The sequence below is a fragment of the Talaromyces stipitatus genome, genomic scaffold (assembly GCF_000003125.1).
Source record: "Talaromyces stipitatus ATCC 10500 scf_1105507295523 genomic scaffold, whole genome shotgun sequence".
NCBI classification, from domain to species: domain Eukaryota; kingdom Fungi; phylum Ascomycota; class Eurotiomycetes; order Eurotiales; family Trichocomaceae; genus Talaromyces; species Talaromyces stipitatus.
In genome coordinates this window covers 4,119,190-4,137,151 of record NW_002990113.1, presented here as the reverse complement: position 1 = coordinate 4,137,151, position 17,962 = coordinate 4,119,190, and the positions used below count along the sequence as shown (strand labels likewise).

General features: G+C 47.1%; 8 protein-coding genes across 8 annotated transcripts; 5 read left to right on the top strand and 3 right to left on the bottom strand.

Annotated features, from left to right (window-relative positions):
* Nucleotides 1-225: 225 nt before the first annotated feature.
* Nucleotides 226-699, top strand: TSTA_074640 (uncharacterized protein; the record flags this gene model as incomplete). Its single annotated transcript, XM_002341432.1, has 2 exons — nt 226-274; nt 326-699. 2 exons carry the CDS (start codon nt 226-228, stop codon nt 697-699), a joined length of 423 nt encoding a protein of 140 aa, XP_002341473.1.
* Nucleotides 700-1,190: 491 nt separating this feature from the next.
* TSTA_074630 (DNA repair protein RAD51, putative) lies at nt 1,191-2,867 on the top strand. Its single transcript, XM_002341431.1, has 4 exons — nt 1,191-1,508; nt 1,587-1,666; nt 1,722-1,789; nt 1,852-2,867. Exons 1-4 carry the CDS (start codon nt 1,419-1,421, stop codon nt 2,661-2,663), a joined length of 1,050 nt encoding a protein of 349 aa, XP_002341472.1. The 5' UTR covers nt 1,191-1,418; the 3' UTR covers nt 2,664-2,867.
* Nucleotides 2,868-3,127: 260 nt separating this feature from the next.
* Nucleotides 3,128-7,402, top strand: TSTA_074620 (uncharacterized protein; the record flags this gene model as incomplete). The annotated part of the gene is made up of 3 exons (XM_002341430.1): nt 3,128-3,767; nt 3,824-5,944; nt 5,997-7,402. The coding sequence occupies 3 exons, from the start codon at nt 3,128-3,130 to the stop codon at nt 7,190-7,192; spliced, it is 3,957 nt and encodes a 1,318-aa protein (XP_002341471.1). The 3' UTR covers nt 7,193-7,402.
* A 481-nt stretch (nt 7,403-7,883) lies between these two features.
* TSTA_074610 (MFS multidrug transporter, putative) lies at nt 7,884-10,963 on the top strand. The gene is made up of 4 exons (XM_002341429.1): nt 7,884-8,434; nt 8,502-8,523; nt 8,580-9,003; nt 9,067-10,963. Exons 1-4 carry the CDS (start codon nt 8,011-8,013, stop codon nt 9,916-9,918), a joined length of 1,722 nt encoding a protein of 573 aa, XP_002341470.1. The 5' UTR covers nt 7,884-8,010; the 3' UTR covers nt 9,919-10,963.
* On the bottom strand, nt 10,170-12,792 carry TSTA_074600 (uncharacterized protein; the record flags this gene model as incomplete). The annotated part of the gene is made up of 5 exons (XM_002341428.1): nt 12,525-12,792; nt 12,303-12,379; nt 12,166-12,232; nt 11,052-12,100; nt 10,170-10,994 (listed from the first exon to the last, which is right to left on the bottom strand). Exons 1-5 carry the CDS (start codon nt 12,613-12,615, stop codon nt 10,170-10,172), a joined length of 2,109 nt encoding a protein of 702 aa, XP_002341469.1. The 5' UTR covers nt 12,616-12,792.
* A 651-nt stretch (nt 12,793-13,443) lies between these two features.
* TSTA_074590 (26 proteasome complex subunit Sem1, putative) lies at nt 13,444-15,263 on the top strand. The gene is made up of 3 exons (XM_002341427.1): nt 13,444-13,693; nt 13,825-13,945; nt 14,022-15,263. The coding sequence occupies exons 1-3, from the start codon at nt 13,588-13,590 to the stop codon at nt 14,053-14,055; spliced, it is 261 nt and encodes an 86-aa protein (XP_002341468.1). The 5' UTR covers nt 13,444-13,587; the 3' UTR covers nt 14,056-15,263.
* On the bottom strand, nt 14,020-16,051 carry TSTA_074580 (phosphoglycerate kinase PgkA, putative). The gene is made up of 3 exons (XM_002341426.1): nt 15,826-16,051; nt 15,318-15,738; nt 14,020-15,263 (listed from the first exon to the last, which is right to left on the bottom strand). The coding sequence occupies exons 1-3, from the start codon at nt 15,889-15,891 to the stop codon at nt 14,497-14,499; spliced, it is 1,254 nt and encodes a 417-aa protein (XP_002341467.1). The 5' UTR covers nt 15,892-16,051; the 3' UTR covers nt 14,020-14,496.
* A 641-nt stretch (nt 16,052-16,692) lies between these two features.
* On the bottom strand, nt 16,693-17,784 carry TSTA_074570 (integral membrane protein, Mpv17/PMP22 family, putative; the record flags this gene model as incomplete). Its single annotated transcript, XM_002341425.1, has 6 exons — nt 16,693-16,764; nt 16,816-16,982; nt 17,041-17,386; nt 17,448-17,473; nt 17,529-17,619; nt 17,698-17,784. The coding sequence occupies 6 exons, from the start codon at nt 17,782-17,784 to the stop codon at nt 16,693-16,695; spliced, it is 789 nt and encodes a 262-aa protein (XP_002341466.1).
* Nucleotides 17,785-17,962: the final 178 nt, after the last annotated feature.

Below are 17,962 nucleotides of genomic sequence, written 5' to 3'. Positions count from 1 at the left end.
TGCTCTGTACTGCAAGAGTAGTCAACCGGGAAGGTGCGCTCTGAGTTCACGGATGGAAGGAGCAACCATATCGTGCCCAAAGTCATCTCGCCTACCGTTCGACTAGCTAGACAGTATCACCACATCACGGCATTAGCTTACTTCACTGGCATTCTTCTTGGTGTATTGGTTTCCTCTTATCACAATCATCAGCACGCATTATATCTTCGATACTGCATCGTCACCATGACATTTTGGAAGAATTGGGAGTCTTGGGAGAAGATGGTGTTTGTAAGTCTAATGGAATCTCACGGAAGCCAGTACATCTAATCTTAATCTTCAACAGATACTCGTGTGTTCCATGGTAATCACCCGATTCGCGACTTCAAAGTCACTCGCAAAGAACATGTACTGACGACTATCGCAACGAGACAGGCCGGCGTCATTATCACCGGCGGTTGGGTGGCATGGATGAACAGACGGAAACTCAAGCTGTACAATCAAGCTTCCGCCGACGAAGTTAACCGACAGGCAAGAGTCTCAGGCATCCCATTCGGAGCTCGAGCGCTGGAAAGTGGTGTTCACATCGACGGAATTTACACACCTGGACGGTACATCCCTCGCCAGGGGCTATCACGACAGACATCCGTCGTATCTCCTGTTTCGAATTCACCGCTGACTCCATTGACTCCGACTGTGACTCGTGCAAGTTCAGTATGAGACCAAAGCTCATCCTCGTTACATGAATAGTTGACGCTACCCAACTGGTTGGAGTTGACAAAGCTGTATTCAAAGCTCTTTCTTCCCGGAAAATACTCATACAAAGCCCCGAACATGGACACGTCTTCGATCAAGCAAAGCGGTATATCCGATATGAATAATACTCGTCAATATCATATCACGGCTCTTCTTCTTTTCTGAGGAGGATCAATTGTTGAATTGTGTTGCAATATTGTGAGCCTAGACTTTAAAGATGTATGGTTAGAAACTTGGTAGTAGGGTCGCATAGGGTCTGTCTCCAAGGTTATATATTACTCTGTCATTGGAAGCATTGCCACAGATGTACCAACGACGATACCCTGCACGCAATCAATAAGTCAAAGAGCATCTCTTGGGAATAGGGTTAGGGTAATTATGATAAATGATTTCTTACACGTGACCTCGTGTCGTGGAGATGCCAACAAGACGCGTCCCCCAACTCATGAAACCACGACCACCGAGAAGCGACAGTAGAACCCCGCCCCTTTACCGACTAGTATATTGTACGCTTTTAGCTTCATTGATACAGAGTCATCATACAGCTCGTATTAGCTGCAATACATACGAGTCGCAGACGAATCCAGTCCCCAAGACGCGTCGCTACTTCCACCGAATTGGGACTCGTCGAACTGTCCGAGCAAACGCAACCCTACCATACGTGAAATAGACGCTCATTCAATATGACCGCCGATGTGGAACATCAACAACAGGAATACGATGATGGAGGTCTTCCAGGACCTGGAGCTCCCACTCCCCTTTCAGCTCTTGAGGTGAGCTCTGAGACATCACTGCTACATCCCTCATATGGGAGGGAGGTTGCAGCGGAACAACTCTGACAGGGCATGTAGGGCGTGGCAGGCTTGACTGCACGAGACATTAAACTTATAGTTGATGGAGGGTTTCATACTGTGGAGTCGGTGGCCTACACGTGAGTATTGCATGATCAGTCTCTATGACGATTCTCAAGGCTGACATATCGACAGTCCTAAGCGTGTCTTAGAACAGATTAAAGGTATTTCGGAACAGAAGGCAACTAAGATTTTAGCTGAAGGTAAGCGAGAACCTGGTGACCGTTACAGATGAGCAATAACTGATGATGAATATTATGAATAGCTTCCAAACTCGTTCCAATGGGTTTCACAACCGCGACGGAAATGCATGCACGTCGGAGCGAGCTCATATCCATTACCACTGGATCGAAACAATTAGATACACTACTGGCTGGAGGCATCGAGACGGGATCTATAACCGAGATCTTTGGAGAGTTCAGGACAGGCAAAAGCCAACTTTGTCACACACTAGCAGTTACTTGCCAATTACCATTTGACATGGGTGGTGGTGAAGGGAAATGTCTCTACATTGATACCGAAGGCACATTTCGTCCCGTGAGGTTACTGGCTGTTGCACAACGATATGGACTCGTCGGAGAAGAGGTGCTGGATAATGTTGCCTACGCTCGCGCGTACAACTCAGATCATCAATTGCAACTTCTCAACCAGGCATCTCAGATGATGTGCGAAACCCGGTTTTCACTCCTGATCGTGGACTCGGCAACTGCTCTTTACCGTACAGATTTCAATGGCCGTGGTGAATTGTCCAATCGGCAGACTCATTTAGCGAAGTTCTTGCGTACGTTGCAGCGACTCGCCGATGAGTTTGGAATAGCGGTTGTGATTACGAACCAGGTCGTCTCACAGGTCGATGGTGGTCCAAGTTCCATGTTCAATCCGGACCCCAAGAAACCAATTGGCGGTAACATTATCGCTCATGCAAGCACGACTCGTTTGAGCTTGAAGAAAGGCCGAGGAGAGACTAGGATATGCAAGATCTATGACAGCCCCTGTCTACCTGAGAGCGACTGCCTCTTTGCGATCAGGGAGGATGGTATTGGCGATCCTAGCCCCAAGGATCTGGAGAATGAGTGAGGACATTCATTGACTGATTGCGCTCTGGATTGATAAACGTTTGTTTGATTCAGTTCTATCTGATGAGTATACATATTTCATGTCTTGTCATGTCTATTTGTCTTTGTCATACTCGCATAGCTAGGCGGTGTTCGGCCCGTGTCAATGTATATTTAAATAATAGTCAACTGGTAGAAAAATGAAGAGAAGAGAACGATAACAACTCTTAATAATTTTTGTTGTTGTACCTGACTTGAGGCTTGGCGCTTTCCCCACACCCGCCAACACGCTAAAACCATTCTTGTTTAGTGAGACTGAGAGCTCTTCGAATCTGGACAGACGCAAAGCTCTCCACCACAAGATTATTCTCTGGCAGGAGATCACAAAGAACAAATTACAAAGCCAGTCGCTGGTGAGCATGGCATAACATCTTCAAGGAAGCAATCTTTGCGCGTCATCCATAATTGCTTGCCATTACGACGACCATGGCGAAAATTTACAAGGAGACAAAGGTCGATGTGCGACCCGTGGAAGCAAACGCCGTCGTTGATATCGAAATCCCTACAGCAGAGAACACGCAGCGACGAGCTAGAATATCCTTATCATCTGGGACAGCACGAGATGATACACCCATAAAGGACGACGAGGATTTTGCTAGGAGATATTTAGCTACACAGGGTACTCTCTATTTTCGCCAGCGAAAGATTTACCCGCGCACCTTCTTATGGAGGGTGGTTAATGACAGTACCGTGCTAGAGATTCAATCGGCAGATATTGAAAAGAGCATTGTTGATAAACACGAGGCGAATCTCACTCTTCGTTTAGATTTCCAAGAAGCTATTATACCTTCTGGAGTTGCGCTAGCCGATACCGAAGACCACGAAGTCCTCAATGTTTTTGTTCTCACAACCTCGAGGCGTCTACACACAATAACACTTCGACCAGAATTCTTTCGACGTGTCTCATCAATAGACGAGAATATTCATGATTGGTGCAAATCTTTCATACCGTCGCCTTTGACTTTCACGAATCCCCATCGCTTGCATGCGTGCAGTACGACCGAATTGTTTATTGCATTAGATAGTGGTGCGCTTCTTCGGTTGAATAGACGGACAGGAGATGATGGTAACATGGTACTTTCCTGCTGTAGTGAATATTCTAACCCGTGCCTTTTGAAATAGGTTCGCACTGGTCGCAAATCACGTTCGACGAAAAAACTTGGGGAGCGTCACTTCGTGGTTACGTGCCATGGCCGGGCCTGCAGCGTATCTCGTACGATGGTCGTAGTCTGGATCCCATGACTCCGAACGCTATCGCTACTACGTCGGATCAGACATATGTGTTTGCGGTCTGCTTGAATCATACACTGAAGGTCTGGAACCTGGCGACAAACAAGTTAGTGGGAACAAAAGATCTTCTTAACCGGCAGTTATCGAAACAGCACCCAGACTCGGGGACGTACTTTTTGAATCCAGCAGATTCTGTCTTTTTACGAGTCTTTAACGCCGAGCGAGCTTTGGACGGAGCATCTCGCTACTATGTTGCGACATACACTCCTCACGAAGAGGGAAAATTCAAGTTCTGGGCGGTTAGGGGCGGCTTGACTACGCCGTTGACGATTGAAGATCTATTCCCGCAAGCTGTTTTCAGACCATTGGATCCCGACGCCACGGGGAATATGTTTTGGACTGTTGCGGACTTTCAGATACAGCCAATGGAAGAGGGAACACGCATGGAGCTATGGGTGCTTTGGCGAAATAACGGCCTGTATCAGCTCTACACCTTGCATTTTAATTTCAATACCCTCGAGAAAGACTGGTCTACAAATTGGGCATCAACTGCTTGGGACACTCGGCGAAATGAGCCAGCTCCTGCTTTAGTGGTTTCGGACGTGGTCGACCCAACAGAGAAATGGCTAGAGTATCTTTTCCATCCCGACCGCTACACCGTCGAGACTTTGGAAACAGCCCTTGTTTCTTACCAAGAAGCTTTGAAGCCACGGACGGCTATTAATTTCCTCAGGCGGAGTGCACCCTTGCAGGAACGGCTGTGCTCCACTATTACTGCATCCGTTTCCTTAAGGAAATACGCGGATGATGATATGGATTATGCCAGGTACCGAACAGACACTGATCAAAAATGGCGACAGTTCTGGCAAATCGTCGAAGAAGTTCACAGCAGGAGACTTGAGCCGTTATCCTTAGCGTATGACGCTTACAGCGATTTGCCTTGGGTGATCACTACCGACACGTGTGCTGTGATTCGTGAATGTAGTGCGACAGAATTGCTGCTTCACAATTCCGTGTTAGATTTGGAGAACGAGCTGCCTATGGTTGATAATCGCTGGCTGCATCGTAGACCCGAGACTGAACTAGGCAACCGATATGCTGATTCATGCCATCTTATCAAGGTTGCTGCCGACTTCAGACACCGTCTCCCTACTGCAGCGTTACGTACCTTTGAGGAAGTTTTGAATAGCGAACTGTTCCTAGAACCACTGCTTTCAACCACGGAACGGTTAGCGAGCTTCATTAATCAGTCAGATCTATCAGAGCATGTCTCGGACGATGTCTTTAATGGTCTTTGCGCCGCTATGAACAAGCAAATGAATATCTACCAGCTTCCAAAAGAACCATTTCACATGATTCTCGATACGCTGTTTATGAGATTCATCCAGAAGGACTCGGAATTATCATTCACCTCATTCGGAGCGAAGATTCTGACGAATGGCTCACAAGAAACGATATCCCACATACGTCGCTTGCTGCATGATCTTCTCATTCTGGTTGTGTTTGTTGAAGGCGAGATTAGCCAAGAGGAGGGCTCAACTTTCGATGCCACAGAACTATTCCCTATACTCATCACTCTCATCAGGGAGTGCGAATTACTATACTGGTTGAGCTCTCATACCCGAGCCTTGCCCAGTCGCAGTCAGCACGAATCCACTGACGTGCATGGACAGTCAAAGACTTACGGGGCAGTGAATACGGTTCTCGGGGATTTCTTCGTAGTCGACATCAAACCGCGCCCGCATGTCAATTGCGCTCAAAGCTACACATTGACAAAAAGCATTTCTGATGTTCTGTCCTGGGTCGTTCATTCAGGAGGCGTCAGTTTTGATGATGCCTTGGTACATATTCAGTGCAATCTGATAGCCAATGGCAACATTGAACTGGCCAGTGACTTTTTGAGGTTTCAACCGAGCAATGCCTGGTCTAATTATATCAAGGGTCGGCTGTTCGTGGCCAAGGGAGAATTCGATACAGCAGCAATCCATTTCCAAAAAGCAGCGTATCCTCTTTGTAAGTATCTGGACAATTCGTAAGTTCAGGGCAATGTGCTGACATGACACAGCTTCAGGAAGAGCTTTGGGGGATTTGAGCGAGATATCGTCCGGTCTGCTCGATCTACTTGCCGCGGATAAGTTCAACAATGGTCTTCCAAAGTACTTTCAGCACATACTGAGTCTGTTCGAAAAAGCTGGCTCTTTCTCTCACGTGGCGGACTTTGCGTCCTTGTCATTACAGGCACTGGAGTCCGATCCTCTCAAAACAAAAGACTATCCAGAATATCAAGATCTCCGGACTGATGTGCTCTCTCGGCTGTTCCATGCTTCCTTAAGGACATGTCAGTTTGACAAAGCTTACTCGGCGCTTTCACGCTACACGAACCTTGCGTTGCAAAAATCCGCGCTCGGTCTTCTAATCAAGGCTATTCTATCGGCTTATGGGTCTGGAACAGCTGGACTCCAACAACTTCTTCATTTCCCATTGTGGCTTACACCCAATCTTTCATCATATGTGGATGAATCACTCTTGTCCCTTGCTCGCAAGCAGACCTCCTTCAGTTCGTCCTTCGACGGTGATGCATACTTGTGGGAAAGCAGCTATACCCCTGATTATCACCGGATTTTACATGCCTATCGAATCGCACGCAATGATCTACGTGGAGCAGCGGAACTGGGATATCAAACAGTGCAACGACTACGACATGCCAGAGACTCTCCCGTTGCACAGCGTGCGCTCATTCGACGTGGCAAGGTGGATGAGGAAGAAACCAAGCGCATGGTGGAAGAAGATGATCTCGAGAGCAAGGAGATTCGACATGAACTACTATCGCTGATCAATCTGTTGGCGAGTGTCGACAAGGCAGAGGCTTATATTCTGGTTGATCTTGATGCCGTGATCCCTGCAACTGCTCCTGCAATTTCAGAAGCGGGAACGCCAGGGAAACGGCACGCTGATGATGACGATGTATTTATGGATGACGGATCTCCATTACAGAGTCGCTCCGGAAGCCTTGCACAGCGACGCCGAAGTAGCGGTGCTCTCTCGATGGACAGTGCTCGACTGACGGCTTCCACCAATACCAATAATCATAACAACAAAAACCGAGCCAGTCCACGGCGTGTTATCGTCACTCTCGAGCAACTCCGACGTGAATACCAATCGGAGCTTGACCGTGTCAGTCGGATTCAGCGTGGCGATTGGGAGTTTGGGGTTGATGGATACGAAGAAGGGGCTATGGATGAGTCGTTACTCGACTTTTAGAGACTATTTTGTATAATGTGCACAAGCGTGGTTTGGTTTTATTTCGAGGACTGGTTCAAATATGAGGAATTAAACGTGGACGAATCAAGAATTTCCCTTTTGTATCACAATACGGAGTCAGGAACGTATTCGGATTTAAGGCTGAATAGAATGCTATTTTTGGATTCGCACAAGCTTTGCCAAGCTTTGCTCGTGCGACCAGTAAACCCGCAATCTTTCTTTTTTTCTTTTTCGATTTACTATTCTTCTTCGCCATTTTCAGTGTGTTCATAATCCATGCTTGTGCCAATTCTGTCAGATCTGTTTTAACTCCGCTAACTACCCGAGATGAAATCGCGTGCTACACCAGAAACGATCTCTGTATGTACTGACGTCATATCTCGAATAACGGCGAGTCGGACCAACTACACCGACGAATACAGCCAGCATTGTCCACTATTCTAGATTGTCGGTGCACTAGTTATTTCATTACTGATACATACTCACTATTTTGTTTCTATATTTGCAGATCGTAAGACGGGCGGATTAAAATCCTCGTACTAAACTCGGTAGCATCGGCAGATAGTCCGGTTTCGCTCCCGGTTTACGGCTACAGAGTGAACCTTCTACGAAGTCATTTCGTTTCTGACTTTTTCTTTTCGTATATATATATCGATATGTATTTGTGACAAAAGTTTACGCCTGTGTTTATACGATTGTTAATATAAAACACTTGGCAATTAATATGTATTCTTGACATATAGTCGAAAGACGTCATCTCGCAACCAGCAATATATTCAGCTGTCAATCTTGGATCACAGAACGATAACAGAATCAACATGGAAATCCTGGAACCTATCACTACAGACTCCTCTGGGGACAGCGATTCTCCAGCATCACCACGCTCCTCAATCCCAAATGACCACCGCCCCAGACTCAATGACCTCTACAACACCCAGAGCTACGGCGAGGACTCAATACCCGTCCCCATTGTCCCCGCACATACACTCGAATTGGAAAAGCAGACCACAGCAAATTCAACGTCGTCATCAAGATTTAACCAGCGCGCTCAATCGGTCATATCGCGTATTCGGAGCAGGGAACCGGGTCAAGTTGCCAGGTTTACGCATCCGTTGTCACATACAAAGACTGGGCCGGATGTTTTGGTTGATTTTGATGGACTGGATGATCCATATCATCCTAGGAATTGGGGGTTCAAGAAGAAGTGCATTACTACGGTGTTGTACGGATTGACGACTATGGGTTAGTCAATGATATATTTATGTTCTATTTGAAATATCTCGAGCTAATTCGTGATTATTGAGAATAGGCGCAACCCTCGCAAGTGCCATGTACGACTACCTACCTGTCCGCACTTTTTTGATAGAGGTCTAATCAGAGTCTATAGATATACACCAGGCACATCACAAATCAGCAAGGAATTCGGCGTCGGATCAGAGGTCAGTCTCCTAGGCCTCACCTTTCTATTGCTAGGTTTCGGATTTGGTCCTCTGCTATGGGCACCACTCTCCGAACTATACGGACGCAGATTAGCCGTCATGATACCCTACTTCGTCGCAGCCATATTCTCCTTTGGTACCGCAACGGCAAAGGATATTCAAACTGTGCTGATCACTCGGTTTTTCACGGGGTTCTTTGGTTCGGCACCGGTCACGAATACGGGTGGTGTGCTCGGTGATATCTGGTCACCGCAGGAGAGAGGTGCAGCTATTGTCGCGTATGCGATGGCTGTGGTGGGTGGTCCTACTGTTGGTCCTATCATTGGAGGTGCTATTTGTCAGAGCTATTTGCGGTGGAGGTGGACTCAATACGTCAGTATCATTCTCAACCACCCAACGAGCCAGTTTCGAATATGCTAATATCTGGAATTGCAGATTACTGGAATCTATATGATGTTTATCCTGACCTTGGATGTCATCTTCATCGACGAAACTTATCCACCCGTCCTCCTTGTATACAAGGCACAGCGACTGCGCCATGAAACAGGAAACTGGGCCCTACATGCAAAACACGAAGAGTGGGATGTTAGTATCAAGGAAATGGCGAATAAGTACCTAATCCGACCATTCGCTCTATTGAGTACACCAATCTGTTTCGCCATCGCTATATATGCCTCATTTGTCTACGGTATTCTCTACCTAAACCTCGCGGCATTCCCGATCGAATTTACAGATGAACGTGGCTGGAACCAAGTTGTGGGTGAATTGCCCTTTCTGGCCATGCTAGTTGGAATCATGCTAGGTGCATGTGTGAACCTTCTCAATCAACGGTTCTATATCAGCCGATTCAAGAAAAACAACAACCGACCCGTCCCCGAAGCCCGTCTTCCACCTATGATGATCGGTTCGGTGGTCTTTGCAGCTGGCATGTTCATCTTCGCCTGGACTTCGGATCGAAAAATACACTGGATAGGCCCCGTAATCGGTGCCGCATGCATGGGTCTAGGATTTTTCACCATATTTCAAGCAGCCATCAACTATCTTGTCGACACGTTCCCGCTTGCTGCAGCCTCTGCAGTTGCTGCTAATACCTGTTTGCGAAGTATATTTGCTGCTGCTTTCCCCTTGTTCACGGATGCAATGTATAACAATCTCGGTATCGATTGGGCGGCGAGTACACTTGGGTTTATTTCGATTGTGTTGATTCCCATTCCGTATTTGTTCTATGTCTTTGGGCGGAGACTTAGGGCTAGAGGGAAATGGTCCCGAGCATCGGTTTATGATTAATGAGACCTTTTTCAAGATGTGGTTTGTATATATTGGATCGGTCTGTATATAAGATGATCTATAGATAACTGATAATACCTAATGAATATCTATATGGACGTGAATATGTGATATACTCTAGTTATGTTCATTCCCTAGTCGTGTTCGTATCTATTCCATCAATACATATTCAATGTACCATCGCAGCCCACCTACGTGCACCCAAACACCCATAGAAAAGAAAAATATACACAATTCCTCACACAACAAGGCTATTCGACTTCAGGATGAGATGCATGCCACTTACGGATGGCTTCCTTAGCAGCGGTTACCTTGAGACCAATTCGAGTATCGAGATCGTACGACTCCCACTTCGCCGCCTTCTCGAGATGTTCGTCACACTCTTGGACGTGTTTCTTCTCAATAGCAACGATCTCCTTGTCAGACAATCCTACGTGTGTGGGTTCAGGGTCCCAGGGTGAGGTATGCGTTGGTTCATAGCTAGGTCGCTCCATCCAAACGTTAGCGGCAAGCTCAAAATGTGCCGCTGGAAGAACCCAATTGTCCCGTAGTTGACCCTTGAAAACACTCCGATCATGGACCAGGACTTTCTGTTTCAGGATCTCCTTCGCCTCTGTGTGTTTGCGTAATGCGCGTAGAATAGCGGCTCGGAGAAGTTGAGTGATGGCCTTGTCGTCTTCCTCTTGGTTCTTGACGTTCTGCTCTGACCATTCCAGTTTGCGCAATGAATCTTCCAGTCCCTCCGCTCCCATGCGGCTATATCCATTCCAGAAGAAATTCATCTCTTCAATTGGATCAACGCCCACGGCATCGACGAGATCTACTTTCAACCCCTTGGCGCGAGCCTCCCATTTTGCTATTTTGCGGGTGACAAAGACTTCGAATGGCAGTTGGCGAGCCATCAGGCGCTTCTTGCCTGCCACTGTCGGCGCTTTGCGGATACATTCTCTGGCCTTTTCCGCAAACACCTGAGCGGCAGCTGGGTCAACAGCGGATGTATGGCGGTATAAAACCACATAGGCAGATCCTGCAATGTAGTAGTATAGAGCAGGTGACCAAGAGTTGAGTTCCACACACTGAACCATAGATTAGCGTACAGGACTAAGATTACTCCTACCCGGGATTTGACTTACCTCAAGGAAAAACTTGGCACAGTCCTCGTAGTTATGCAGAAACATTGAGTCCATACTCTTCTCAAAAGCTTGTAGAGCTTCGACCTGTTTGAGGGGACTCTTTTCGCTGTTCTTCAGGATTTCCACTGCGCCTTCGACATCACGGTTAGCGCTCTTCATTCGAGCTTCCTCAAGCAGCCACAGTTGGCTCCTAGGAAATTGTGTCCTCATCGTATTGAGCAGAGTCTTTAGACGGTCCATGGGATATCCTTCTATTCCCAATTCGTCTTCCTTGATGGTATCCGGAATGATATCCAATAACCGAACGAATCCATTGTAATAGCCCAGGATTCCTAGTCCCGCAACGGCCCCAATCAAGCTCTGGGCCTTAGTGGCTTGCCAAAGCATACGTAGACCTCGCTCTTTATCACCTCGAAACCCGACAATTGCAAGTAAGCGACTGAACGTGGGAGGAAGCGTGGAGAGCATCGCAAGTAACATGCCTAGACATAAGCTAGCACCGGAATGAATGAATGCATCGATAGGGTGGCTAAATAGATCCGCCCACTCTGGATCATGTGTGAAAGTCTCACCCACAGGCGTGCTTGATCCACTAGAACGAGCAGAAGCGGGTGTACTGTGGATCTCGTCATCTGCCAATTTGAGTTCCGCAATGTTTCGATGTAGCTCCTGATCAGATTTACTGATATGAACCCCAGACGGCCTCTGTTTTGGCGACACGGGTGATTTCTCGGTCATCAAGTTTGCCGGGGCGGTTCGAGTTTTCGGGAGACGGCGGGACTGTAGGTAACGTTCCTCCATGCGCACGATTGCATCCAAAGTTGCGTATGCTTTTCGCATTTTATAAAACCCTTTTAGACTCTCGGTAAGGCTCTCATTGAGTACCCCGACGACAGCGATCATGATCTGCGCCATTGCTTGGCAGAGGGCGTACTCCGTGCCTACGTCGTAGATTTGTGAACGAAAAGCATCCGGCGCGTTCGCAGTGTGAGCTACTCGCTGGTGGTCATTGTATGCACTGTTTTCAGCGTCCGAAAGCCGCTCGGCAGCTACAAACAACGTCAGCCTCCAAGGCAAGTTTCAAGATCAAGATGCGAAGGAACAAAGAACCTACCTTCGCGCATTATCTCCTGTTCAAAGCCGAGTAATGCGCGGAGAAAGCCTACGACGCCTTTGCCGGTCTAGATTTTGAAATAGTGAATATTCAAGTAAACACACACCCACCCACACACAACAGACGATGAATCATACCTTGTGGAAAGATGAGTCACCTTCCTTGAGACCGGTCTCAGCACCATCGACATCGTCATTTAGAATGAGTGTAGCCGCTGTTATTCAACGCGTTAGACTTTGTCCTTCAGCAGTAAATCCCGTAAAGAACAACGTGCCTTCTAGTGCCTGCTCGACTGTATTCTCATATAAATGCATGTCAGTAACGATACGCAGACTCCGAGTTGACGAAGGTATACTAACGGTCTTGTATCTGCCTTGCTAGTTCAAGAGAGCTCGGCAAGGGATTATTGTCAGGTTTACGGCCATACAGCCACGAACCCACGCGCTGCATATTGATAGATGCTGCTCAATGATGCTGCGCTCTCAGGCACGCGACAGGGGAGCACCTTGATTTCCGAAAGCGGAACGATGATGTAGTTTCTCCTCCACACTAATAATTCGAGGGACACGAGGAACTGACAAAGTCGAACGAGTGCTCACAGCCATGAGTATGTTAATGGTGATCCTCAACTTCCTCTAGCCCGGAAGCGTAAGCGAGGTCCTTTAAAATCTTATAGAATGGTAGTGATCGATAAAGAAGCAGGAAAAATGAGGGCGGATTCCTCGGAGGCGGACTTAGGAGGATGATAAGGGTTTAGCTCCGTCCACAAAAAAGATGGTGACGATGGGGTTCCCCAGGTAAGTGGCAAGAAGAGGAGGAAGTTATACAAGAAGAGAAGCTCAAATCCAAGGGGTATAACTAAGAAAGGGACGGTAGTACACAGCAGGCGATGCGGCTGACTCTGTCTGCCTGGACTATTAATCAGTAAGCTAGCTTGACGGAAAGCTGACAAGGACCGATCCTGATGCAATAGGCACTGCCCCTCGAGTATTGCGTAAGCCAAAGGGGTTATGGCTTTGACGAGCTTATGTTATATATATATATATATCAGAAGTTTCAAGTCCATCAGCGTTGTTTCAAGGCGTTTTTCTAATCATGAACTTGGCTTGCATAAAACAGATCTAGGATATAGTGGAAGGGAGCCGCCAATCAACGCTTGTCGTCGGAGCTGCCTGACGTTCCTGGCACGCATTGGCCAAGACTGACCGCTTTCGTCGTCTCATTCGGCCGCATCGCCTTTGATACAAGCATCAACTCAACCTTCAACCAACCTTTCTTGACTCCATTTCACGCATAAAGATTTTTCGGTGACTATCGAATCAATATTCATCTGGCACAGGAGTACCGCGAAGATCTAAGTGTGCTCTACTTTCGCCACTCTTCCACACACGCCATCCTCACCTCATATCCATTATCCCCGCAATGTCAGACACCAGCAAGGCGCAAGCCGAAACCTCACAACCTATTCAGAAGAAGAACCCGCAAGTGTTAGAGGAGGATGATGAATTTGAAGATTTCCCTGTAGAAGGTAAGTTGCGCGCCTGCTTTGTGTGGCTCTCAGGCGGTGTTGAGTGCTAGACACACCGGCGCTTTGAAATCAACCCTGCTTCGCGCTGAAACACAATGAAAAGATAAATATCTGACTTTCTTTGAATATAGACTGGCCACAAGAAGAAACCGAGCAGGGTCAAGGTTCGAATGCAAATGGTACCAACACACATCTTTGGGAAGAGAGCTGGGATGACGACGATGAGAGTGAAGATTTCTCCAAACAGCTCAAGTATGCGATTACTGCCACTTTTACTTCTTGAACCCATTTTCTTCTCTTTTGGTTTACTAACATTATGCCACAATAGGGAGGAGATGAAAAAGGTGGAGGGCGCTAAATAGACGAGACGGTGCGAACGACTGATAATTTGGGAGGAGAGGATTTATATAGACAGCAAAGCTCTACATCATTCTGAGACGAGCGAATCGAGACCCAAACAAAAGATCGATCGATGTACTTCCTTATGGAATATGTGAAATGTCAGGTACAACCAACTACTACTAATGACTATCATCAAATATCATGACGAACACCAAAATCCGCCTGAGGTCATATACGAAAAAAGTTCAGTGTATCAAAGATTTGGTGCATTTTTCTCTGCAGTTTCGAGTACGAGATATCAGAACTTGATCTCTAAAGATAGCTTGAATACTGTTTCCTTGGATGAAGATAGGTGTAGAAACAGAGGTAGTGAGATTAAAAGAGTCGTATTATATATTTAACAGCAAAAGTATTCGCCGATCATCCCGGGCTTTCTATCTAGGTCCTTATTGAAGATTTTTTTACTTACTTGACAGAGCTGCAACACCTGGCAAATCCTTACCCTCCAACAATTCCAAAGAGGCACCACCGCCGGTAGAGACGTGGCTCAATTTGTCTTCAACCTTGTACTTGGCAGCGACGGTAGCAGTGTCACCGCCGCCAATAATGACGATACTGCCAGACTGAGCAGCCTGAACGGCAGCATCGAGAGTGGCCTTGGTTCCGCTGGCGAAGGGTTCCAACTCAAAGACACCTGGGGGACCATTCCAAAGGATAGTCTTGGCTTCACTGATAGCCTTCTTGTAGGATTCCACACTCTTGGGACCGACATCAAGACCAAGCCAGCCGTCTGGGATACCTTCGGCGTCGGTGGCGCTACCGACCTCAGCATCGGCACCGAATTTGCTGGCAGTAACGTAGTCAACAGGGAGGATAACATTGACGTTATTCTTCTTTGCCTTCTCTATGATATCGCCGACAGTCTTGCTGCCGGGTTCATCGAACAAAGAGTTACCGATCTTGACATTCTCAAGAGTCTTCTTGAAGGTGAAGGCCATGCCACCGGTGATGATCAAGCTGTCGACCTTAGGGAGAAGGTTGTCAATGAGTTGGATCTTGTCAGAGACCTTGGAACCTCCCAAGATAGCAAGGAAAGGACGCTTGGGGTTCTCCAAAGCTTGAGCAAAGTAGTCGAGTTCCTTCTTGACGAGGAAGCCGGCAGCCTTTTGAGGGAGCTCAACTCCGACCATAGAGCTGTGGGCACGGTGGGCAGTTCCGAAAGCATCATCTAGTTGCTGTTAGTATTCCTGACACATAAATGCTGAATTTTTGGTGTTCGTACTGATGTAAACATCTCCAAGGGCAGTCAATCCTTTTCGGAATTCCGCAACCTTGGCCTTATCGGCCTTGACCTTGTTTCCCTGTTCATCCTTGTAGCTGCCTTCTTCCTCGGCGTGGAATCGCAAGTTCTCCAAAAGAATGACCTGACCACTAGAAGCCTTGTTGACCGTCTCCTCAACTTCGGGGCCGACACAGTCCTTTGTGAAGATGACACTGCGACCGAGAAGCTTCTCAAGCTCGGGGACAACGGGCTGCAGGCTGTACTTAGGGTTGGCCTTGCCATCAGGGCGACCAAGGTGGGACATCAAGATGACCGCCTTTGCGCCGTTGTCAATGGCATATTTTATGGTGGGCAAGGCACCGACAATTCGTTGGTTATTGGTGACTTTCTTGTCGGCATCGAGGGGTACGTTGAAATCCACCTATAAGCAGGATCTATGAGCATTGACCTTGGCTATCGACAAAACAAAAAAGGTGACCGATTCTAATTCGTGAAGGCATTAACTTACACGGATGAGGACACGCTTGTCCTTGACGTCGACGTCGGTGATAGCAAGCTTGTTTGAGAGAGACATATTGCTAGACTGATCCGATGACGTCGTCGAAGCTGTGTTGACGGGAAGTAGATGAAGCTTTCCTTTAGCAGCTCAATGTTGTGACTGGAAAGAAGCAAAAACGGTAGAAGATGGATATGAATACACTTTTTGAAATTGATTGATGCTTTTTATGATTCATAAACAAAGATTTTGAGAAGGACATAGAATTGATGCTGGCGGGGTACTTGAAATAAGAAATCCTTGGTGGGGCTTCGGTGAGACGGTAGACAGATCGGGCTGATGCGGGACTGATGTCAACAGTCAATTATCATACGACTCGGCCATATTACAAGGCTGTATAGCGCTAGGGTTACTTCAAACAAGGTGGCGGACAGGATTGGATCTCATGCCTCTTTTAATGTACATGACTCGAAATGTCCGAGGCGAGGGAGCGTCAGATGCTTTGAGCACTCGTATGCAACCTTGGAAGAGGGTATCGGAACTGATCATATAACCCGAGGCAATAGGAACGACAATGAATTGATAATAGTTCGACGACGCCAGTTAATAATACACGAAGTGTCTGAGAAAGCAACAATTTTTAACTAGCAATCCGTCCCACTGTGTCCAAGCATTGCTCTTATGACAGTGTAAATCAACAAACATGTCACGATTAAAAGACCATAACGCCTTGTTTATCCCGCCGAATTGTATATCAGGCCACCGGCCTAGAATGAATCAAAATGCTAAGTCTGAAGGGAAAAAAAGAAAAAAAAAAAAAAGACGTCTCATGTCAAGCCAGGTAGACAAACCGCGAATCCTGGAGCAAGGGGGAAGTGATTACTCTTCTTCCGCTGAGTTGGTGAGCGAAAGGTATGCTGTCCATGCAATTCCAACAGTGGAGACAAACGGCTAATCACTGTCAGAAAAGACCCCCTGGGTTGGAAAAGAGAATGTACTTACAATCTGAAACTGGATGGGAACAACGCGAAAGTTGAGTACCTGGACAGCAGGCCATAGAATAAAGTTTGCCTTCAATGTCGGCAGATAAACATCGCGAAACTTGTTCATAAGTTGCCGTCGACCACCTCCTTCAGCTATTGTCATGAAAGTGAAAAAGCAGAACAGACCTGATGACAGCGTCAGCATGAAAACCAGAAACGATTCGGGCACTGGCGAAGAGCGTACCGAAAGGCGCGAACATTAGCTGATCAACAGCCACTCTCTTAAATGCCGGGCCCGTTGCTGACGTCTTCGTGATAGGGAAGGCACGTGATAGGAACTTGAACCATTGGAATTGAATGGGAGCCATAAAAAAACCGTACGCCATAAATCGAGTCAATCGCTCAAAATCAAATGGCGCAGGACGATTCTTCGCATATCCCAACTCCCCCCATTGAGGAGGCTTCTCCTTATCAAAATCTTGAATCTCGATTGATATAACTCCACTGTCCGGGTCCGTCGACCGGTTCATCGATCGCATCCGAAAAGCTGTGATAGTCTGCGCCACTGTATCCGCAATTCCACCTAGAACCTAACCATGGACGTTAGTATTGTACGTCTATGTCGCCAAAATTCGATCACTAAGAACTTACGGCGTTCGTCACCATTGTTGTTAAAACTAGGGATAATAAGTAAGTCTGCTTGTATGATATGGAGCAGAAGCTCGGACTTACCTGGCTTGTCTGCATAGTAGGAGTTGAATTTGGCTGCCAGCCTCATGGTAACCGCCATTTCTATCAAGAACAGGATCGTGTGTAGTAGAGGCTGTTTCATTTTGAAAAGGAGCGTCGTTAGTAACTGTGTTGAACTAAGATGAAAAGTAGTGTGTGGTCATAGACATACCAAACGTCCATAAATGTATCTACGGTTCAACCCATTCAAGACCCTCCGGCGAGTGGTATCGATCCGGTCGAGCATATTGAAAGACATGACGGAAAGAGAGAGAGCGTCCCTCCCTGATCGAAGTCTATGGAAGAATAAATGGGCCGGGAGACCTCACGATGACGCAAATTAACACTTTAGTTACCCGCGCGAAGATAAGGCTCCAAGGCAGCAACAGCTTAACGCCAGACCGGGCGGGGCCGTACAGTGCTGCAGTACTCTGCGT